At 35.2% G+C, this 8,361-nt stretch overlaps 1 protein-coding gene across 1 annotated transcript; it reads left to right on the top strand.

The window, feature by feature from the left end:
* The first annotated feature begins 1,389 nt into the window (after window positions 1–1,389).
* On the top strand, window positions 1,390–2,316 carry LOC124899621. Its single transcript, XM_047414569.1, has 2 exons — window positions 1,390–1,569; window positions 1,687–2,316. Exons 1-2 carry the CDS (start codon window positions 1,390–1,392, stop codon window positions 2,314–2,316), a joined length of 810 nt encoding a protein of 269 aa, XP_047270525.1.
* Window positions 2,317–8,361: the final 6,045 nt, after the last annotated feature.

Genomic DNA, 8,361 nt, shown 5'->3' on the forward strand with positions numbered 1-8,361 from the left:
TCTCCGGAGGCAAAACAGTTTACTTTGGGCAGGTTTCTGAAGCATGCAAGGCAAGATATATCTTTTCTACAAAGTCTAGTCTGAATTATATATTAAAAGGGCAGCCGGGTGCACAGGGTATGGGAAAGGGGCAGACCACAGGGATCTATTGTATGCAGCCTTACCTTGTATTTCTGAATTCTGCAAGAGACCATCATTTCCAAAGCTCGAACCACTGGTCACATGGCAACAACTTTACCAGCTAAGCCAAGACCCCCTTCTAGTTTGAACTATATGTGTTAAGTAATTGACACGCATATTAAAAGCACAACCCAACTTCAAATTCTGGATTCACAACTAATGATTCCTACCTTTCTCTATTCTGACATACACAATCAACAAGCTCCCTCAACTTCTCAAAACTACTTATTGTTTGCAGTTCTTTGTAGAAACTGGTTTTCCTTGTCCTTCTATCAGAAAGCCATTAGATCATTTTCTCCGGTGTATTAACTCCGATTTCGACAAAGTTAAGGCAACTCTAGGAGGGTCAATCAAGGTATATCTTTTAAGATCATCTTGTTACTAATCAAACTTCAAAAGTTTGCACGTTTTGCCCAGAGATTTGGGAATAACTTTTTAAATTGATAAATGCTACTCTTCACCCTTGGGAACACTTGAAACATACTCATTATGCGCAATGTGTCTTTGTTTTGAAAACAGCAATAAAATTGTCACTAATCCATATTAGTCGCCACTTTCTGTAGTCCTTTCTTTAAGCAACATTAACATGGATTTATATATATTAACAATGTATCACAAATCTTATCTAGTTGTGTAGTTTAACCGGCTGAAGATGATTTTCTTTGTCTGGCTTTCTTTAAGAAAACCAACTTTAGGTGCGGTGACGATCCTCTAAACAAGATGTTGAAGTTTGGCTCATGAGTTGTTAACTAATGCTGGGTTGGCATGATTACATGGCTGCTGATGTGTTTTTTCTGTTTCCAGAAGATAGAATTTTCTGTAGTAGTTTTTCAGTTATGATTTTCCTAGTCTTTAGCCATATAGCTATTGGTGGACTTAGTTCCTATTAATTAGGTAGTTCAGTTTTTTGAGTTACTGCATTAGTTACTGCAGTTTGTTAGGATTTTGTTGTATTTAAACAGCTTCTTTGCAGCATAATAAAAACATCTCTCTTTTCCTCTTCATTTGTTTTTATTTTTTTTCCTCTGTAAACATCTACAAATTGGTATCAAGAGCCTTACTTCTTTAAGGGACTTGTGAGTGCTTTTTTTTTCTGAGTGTTTATCCAAATTTGTGGCTCACCATTCAAACAATGGAGAATGCAGGTTCTTTTTCTGCTATGCTCCGCCAGTTTTCGACGGAGAAAATTATCAAGCCTGGGCAGTGAAAATGCAGGCTTATTTGGAGGCCTGCAATTTGTGGCAGGCTATCGAGGAAGACTATGAAGTGCTTCCTTTGCCAGAAAATCCAACCATGGCTCAGATTAAAGTTCATAAGGAGAGGAGAACAACAAAGTCCAAAGCTAAATCATGTCTCTTTGCTGCAGTTTCTACCACCATTTTCAGTAGAGTAATGACATGTAATTCAACCAAAGAAATTTGAGATTTCCTCAAGAAAGAGTATGAGGGAGAGGAAAGAATCAGAGGAATGAAAGTACTGAACTTGGTCAGAGAATTCGAGATGCAGAGAATGAAGGAATTTGAAACCATTAAGGACTATTCTGACAGGTTGCTTCTGATTACAAATAAGGTAAGGCCGATACTTGGAACTGAACTTAATGACAATAGAATAGTTCAAAAGATTCTTGTAACCTTACCTGAAAGATATGAGGCAACTATTGCTTCATTGGAAAATACTAAAGATCTGTCAAAGCTTATCTTGGCAGAGTTATTGAGTGCTCTGCAGGCACAAGAACAACGAAGGATGATGAGGCAAGAGGGATCCATCGAGGGAGCCCTGCAAGCAAAGTTGCAGTTTGGTTCAGGTACTGCTAAGGGTAATAAAGGAAAAGAAAAGAAAGAAAGTTATGGAAACTACGAAGGTACATCTGCAAAAAATGCTATCACCACCGGTAACAACAAAAAAGGCAAATATCCTCCTTGTCAACATTGTGGGAGGAGAAATCATCCACACTTCAAGTGTTGGAGAAAGCCTGGTATGAAGTGCCGAAAGTGTCAAAAGCTTGGTCATGCCGAGATTATTTGCAAAGAGAAGGGTTTACAACAACAAAATGAAGTACAAATTGCAGATGAAGAACGAGAAGAGCAATTGTTCGTGGCTACCTATTACGCAAGCAAAAGTTCAAGTGAAAGCTAACTTATTGATAGTGGTTGTACAAACCACATGACCAGTGATGAAAAACTTTTTAGAGAGCTTGACAGATCAATTAAATCAAAAGTCAGGATTGAAAATGGAGAATACCTCCCAGTGACAGGAAAGGGGACCGTAGCAATTGAGAGTTATAAAGGTACAAAACTTATTTATGAAGTTTTATTTGTTCTTGAACTTGATTAGAATTTATTAAGTGTTGGACAACTGCTGCAAAATGGATTCAAATTATTATTTGAAGACAATATGTGTCTAATCAGTGATCCTAGTGGTCAGGAAATGTTCAGAATTAAAATGCAAGGGAAAAGTTTTTCCTTAAATCCATTAGATGAGGAACACATAGCTTTTCCAAGTCAGTCCATAGTTGCAGAAACGTGGCACAAAAGGTTGGGGCATTTCCATCACAAAGCTCTGTTGTTTATGCAAAGGAGCAAAATGGTAAATGGTTTACCAAACTTGGAGGAGCATATCTCAAGATGTAAGGCTTGTTTTCTTGGAAAGAAAACTAGACTTCCATTTAAAAGTTCCACATGGAGAGCTACAGAGAAGTTGGAGCTTATTCATACCGATCTTTGTGGTCCGCAAAGAATTCCGTAGCTTAATGGCAGCAGGTATTATATTATCTTCAGTGATGATCTAACAAGAATGTGTTGGATTTATTTTATGAAGTTTAAGTACGAAGTTGCTGGAATTTTCATGAAGTTCAAAGCTTGGATAGAGAATCAGAGTGGCTGCAAAATTTAGGTCATTAGATCAGATAATGGAATTGAATATACATCCGATAGGTTCAATTCTTTTTACGAAGAAACTGGAATAGAGCACCAGCTAACTGTCCCTTACTCTCCTCATCAAAATGGAGTTAGTGAGAGAAAGAATAGAACAATCATGGAGATGTCAAAATGCTTGTTGTAGGAGAAAAATCTGTCAAAAAAGTTTTGGGCAGAAGCAGCAAATACAACTGTCTTCTTGCTGAATAGACTGCCTACGCGGGCAGTGGGAGGGAAGACTCCATTCGAGGCATGGTATGGTTTCAAACCTGATTTTAAAAACCTCAAGATATTTGGATGTCTATGTTTCTCTTATGTTCCACAGGTTAAGAGAGACAAGTTAGATAAGAAGGTAGATTTGAGAATCTTCATTGGCTATAGCTTGTTGTCTAAAGCTTACAGGATCTTTCAACCTAAATCGGGCAAGATTATGGTAAGTAGAGATGTTTAATTCCTTGAAGATGAGCAATGGGACTGGAATTTTGAGGATTCTTGAGTTCCGAACGACAATTCAAAGTTTGATGAATTGGTGGATGATCAACCTATTAGGGGAACGAGGTCACTCTCTGATATTTATCAGAGATGACATATCACTATTTTTGAACCTGCAGGATACGAGGAAGCAAAAATTGATCAAAAATGGATAGATGCAATGAAGGAGGAGCTATCCATGATAGAAAAGAACCAAACTTGGAAGCTAGTGGAAAGACCGCAAGACAGAAAAATAATTGGAGTTAAATGGATTTTTCGAACAAAGCTCAATCCAGACGGCTCGATAAACAAGCACAAAGCTAGATTGGTGGTGAAGGGCTACGCACAAGTTTGGGGAGTAGATTTTTTTGATACTCTTTCCCTGGTAGCTAGATTGGATACAGTTCAAATGCTTTTGGCATTAGCGGCACAGAAAAGTTGGAAGATTTATCAAATGGACGTGAAGTCTGCTTTCTTGAATGGTCTACTACAAGAGGAAATATATGTTGAGTATCCTGAAGGATTCGGTGTACTTGGAAGTGAAAATATGGTTTATCTATTAAAGAAAGCTTTATATGGGTTGAAGCAAGCTCCTAGAGCTTGGTATAGCCGTATGGATAACCATTTGCTAGACTTAGGCTTCGAAAGAAGCTTAAGTGAATCGACTCTTTATGTCAAGAAAGTTGGTTTTAACATTATTATTATTTCTCTGTATTTTGATCATTTACTTGTGACAGGAAATAATATAGCATTGATTCAAGAATTCAAGGAGGAGTTGATGAAAGTCTTTGAGATGACCGATCTTGGAGAGATGACCTATTTTTTGGGAATGGAGATTATAAGCAAACTTAGAATGAAGTGTTTGTTTGTCAAAAGAAATACATGAAGGAGATTCTAAAAAGATTTAGAATGGAAGAGCATGAACACGCCTATGAATCAAAGAGAGAAGCTAATGAAGGATGATGGTGCTGAACGAGTACAAGAAGGAAGCTACATGAGCTCGATAGGATGATTGATGTATCTTAAAGCAACAAGACCAGATATATTGTATGTTGTAAGTGTACTGTCCCGCTTTTTGAATTCTCCAAGTGAATTGCATATGAAAGCTGCAAAAAGAGTGCTCAGATATGTCAAAAGCACCATAGATTATGGAGTCAAATTTTGCAAGTGTCATAATTTCAAACTTCAGGAATTTTCTGACAGTGATTAGGGTGGTTCTGCTGATGATATGAAAAGTACTTTAGGGTACTATTTTATTTTTGGCGCTGGATGTTTTTCTTGGTGTTCGAAAAAACAAGAGATTGTTGCTCAATCAACTGCAGAGGCAAAATTCATTGTTGTGACAGCTGCGGTCAATCAAACTTTATGAATAAGGAAAATATTTTGTGATCTTAGTTTGGAGATGAAGGAAAGCACTGAGATGTTTGTGGACAACCAGGTTGCCATTGCTATTTCTCACAATTCAGTCTTTCATAGAAAGACCAAGCACTTCAATGTGAAGCTATATTTTCTGAGAGAAGTGCAAAAGGATGGTTTAGTGAATCTGGTATATTGTAGAACGGAAGAGCAGCTGGCTGATATTTTTACAAAAGCTCTTCCAGCAAGCAAATTTGAATTCTTGAGAAGCAAACTTGGAATTTGCAGCTCTTGACGCAAGAAAGAGTGTTGAAGTCTGCCTCATGAGTTGTTAACTAATGCTGGGTTGGCATGATTACATGGCTGCTGATGTGTTTTTTCTGTTTCCAGAAGATAGAATTTTCTGTAGTAGTTTTTCAGTTATGATTTTCCTAGTCTTTAGGCATATAGCTATTGGTGGACTTAGTTCCTACTACTTAGGTAGTTCAGTTTTTTGAGTTACTGCATTAGTTACTGCAGTTTGTTATGATTTTTTATATTTAAACAGTTTCTTTGCAGCATAATAAAAACATCTCTCTTTTCCTCTTCATTTGTTTTTATTTTTTTTCTTCTATAAACATCTACACAAGATGACAACAGCAGAAGCAATTCGAAGTCTTGTTGACTTCTGTGGTCGTTCTCAGTACTGCTACTTATCAAATGAACTCGTAGAAGAAATGTCCCAATGTTGTAAGTTTTAATGTAGCAAGCCTTGATCTTGATTTCTTCATCATCTGTCTGATTTTTCTCTTGTTAGATGTGATCGTTTTTTTTTTCAACATAAAGGAACAGTGCTAGATTCTAAGGGTAGCCAGGCTAGTTTCTGTATGCAATCCTACACCTTAACCAAACGTTCATTTGTTATAATGAGAATGATCTTCTATTTATAGAGTTCCAAAACCTTTTCTAGAAGAAAGATGTTTGCAAAATATGAAAAAGTTTTATATTTTCCTTTTAGGAAAAATAAAAGTAATTATGGTAACTTTTATTTTCCTTCCAAGAAAAAGTAAAACTTAATTTTGGTAAGAAAATCAGGGCAAAAACCCTAACAACCACGTCGCTTGCGCCCCCTCTAATCCCTTCAATCTCTTAATTGTCGCCTCAACCTCCCCTCCCTTCTTCATTCCATTCATAAAAATACAACAAAGCTGATGATGAGAAAGGCGAACTTGTTTTCAAAGAAAATGGACAAGAATAATATGCACAAGTCCTACGTATGCTTGATAATGGAAGATGTGAAGCTATGTGTATTGATGGTACAAAACGTCTATCTTATACGTAGTAAGATGCATAAGAAAGTTTGGATCGCTACTAGTAATATTATCATTCTTGTTGGAAGAAAAGAAAAAGAGGAAGAAAAGATAAGATATGTATATGTATGGAATTTGATATTGCCGAGAGTTTTTATGTCACACCACATACATATATATGAAATTTGTTGTTACTTCATCCCAGATACATAATATTATTATGTATATGAGTCCATATACATAAATATGTTATGTATATGAGTCCATATACTTAAATTTGTTATGTATATGAGTCCATATACTTAAATTTGTTATGTATATGTGGTGAAACAAACACTGATGGATGTGTTTATTTCAGAACATATACATTATAGAGTTATGTATGTGTTATGCATTAACAGTGTTATACATAACACATTTATGTATATCTACCCATATACATAATTTTGTTATGTATATGTTGAAACAGACACTTTGGACTGTTATATTTTCAGAATATATACATTACAGAGTTTATATATATGTTATGAATTAACAGTGTTATACGTAATACAGTTATGTATATGGCTCTATTAGACAAGCTAAGGTGCGTTTATTTCAGCCTATATTCATAGCATTGTTATGTATATAAAAGAATATTAGGCATGAATATTAAACATTGTTTTTATGTTTTCAAGTTTTGAAAAATTTTGTTTAGTTTTGTTGCATATTAAATTAATATTAGTTTGTAATGTATATTATTACAGGGGATACAATTCGAGGGTAATTACAAAATCAACCCGAGATTCCTCAATCTCTAATTCTGATCGTTGAAATTGATTTGGTGTTTCAAAATTTTGAAATTGAAAAACTGTTATTGAATTTAAGAAATTTATTAATCACAATTTCATAAATATAGAGTTACGTTAATTGTGTTATGTATTTAATACAGATATTTTATTTCCTTAATTATAGTTAAATCAGTTAGTTCATATACATAAGTAAGAATGTATATCGGCGCCCAGTTATGTATATAAATAATTAAAATTTGGGAGAAAGAAAATATTAATAAGAAAATCGAGAGAAAGAATAATTAAGGAGCAAACTAGTGGAATTTATGTTGTTTAATTTAAATTAATTTGGCCGGTCGAGGTCAAATTTAAAGAGGAGACTGAATAATTTAAATGAAATCGGGTAATTTTGATTGATTTGGGAAAATCCTTTCCATTAGGAAATAATATTAGGAAAGTAAATAGTTGAATACTATAATAAAGTCACAATTTTATGTTGTTTTGGGTACACAAAATATGTATTTAGGCACAATAACTTCAACACAAATTCAAGTATAAAACAAGAACACTTATGAAGTTATGCAACACCTTCAACACAAGATCAAAAAGACCTTTCAAAGAAGTGTATTTTCAGAATTGTATAGAAAAATTGGATGAAGCAGAAAAGGCCAAGTCCTCTGAATTCACAAAGTGTCTTTAAGGAAATAATTCCCCTCAAGTACCCGAAGTTGTGAAATTTTTCTCCCAGAATAAAATGGTCTAACAATCCGACTGTAGTGGTAGCTCAAACGATCGGATTCTCTTTGAACTCACTCGATAATTAGATGATCACACAGAGTATTTCAGAAAAACAGAAGTTTTTTAATGAAGAAAAAATTTTGTATCTAAACCTGTGAAAAAATGCAAGTTTATATAACCATTAGGTGCCCCTTCCTAAAGGTGGCAATGGTTCACCGGAAAGGTGTATCCTTTCTGAACAGTCATGTCTGTTCATCGAATCATTGTGCCTTTTTCTGAACAGTCGCAACCATCTGAACAGACATTTTTTTTCCAATCAGTGTGTCATTTCGTCGAAGGGTTGCATCCCTTCTGAAGCAGTATTTCACATTCAGCAGTTGTTTCTGCACTGCATGCATGCATGTTAAATGTTGTGTTTTTCTTCTTTAAATTTTTGGACTGTTTCAAATAAATTTTGTCCAAAAAGATAGATCTCATCTATCGATTGCCAAAGCCGAGCGAGCGACGACGACAACGGCGTGAGGAACCTTGTGCTTCTTGCCTCACTTACCATGTGGAGTAAGTGTTTCTTAATATAAACACTTGAAAGTTTCATTCTCCCACCAATGTGGGAGAATTAGTAGACTTTCCATAATTGAGTAC

This window comes from Capsicum annuum, chromosome 6, assembly GCF_002878395.1.
Source record: "Capsicum annuum cultivar UCD-10X-F1 chromosome 6, UCD10Xv1.1, whole genome shotgun sequence".
Classification (NCBI taxonomy): Eukaryota; Viridiplantae; Streptophyta; class Magnoliopsida; order Solanales; family Solanaceae; genus Capsicum; species Capsicum annuum.

Bases quoted from the DNA above. Each gene is read 5' to 3' on its own strand.
- LOC124899621 (XM_047414569.1), top strand. From the start codon at position 1,390: ATGCAGGCTTATTTGGAGGCCTGCAATTTGTGGCAGGCTATCGAGGAA. The intron at 1,570-1,686 runs GTAATGACATGT...TTCGAGATGCAG, and splicing joins CTACCACCATTTTCAGTAGA to AGAATGAAGGAATTTGAAAC.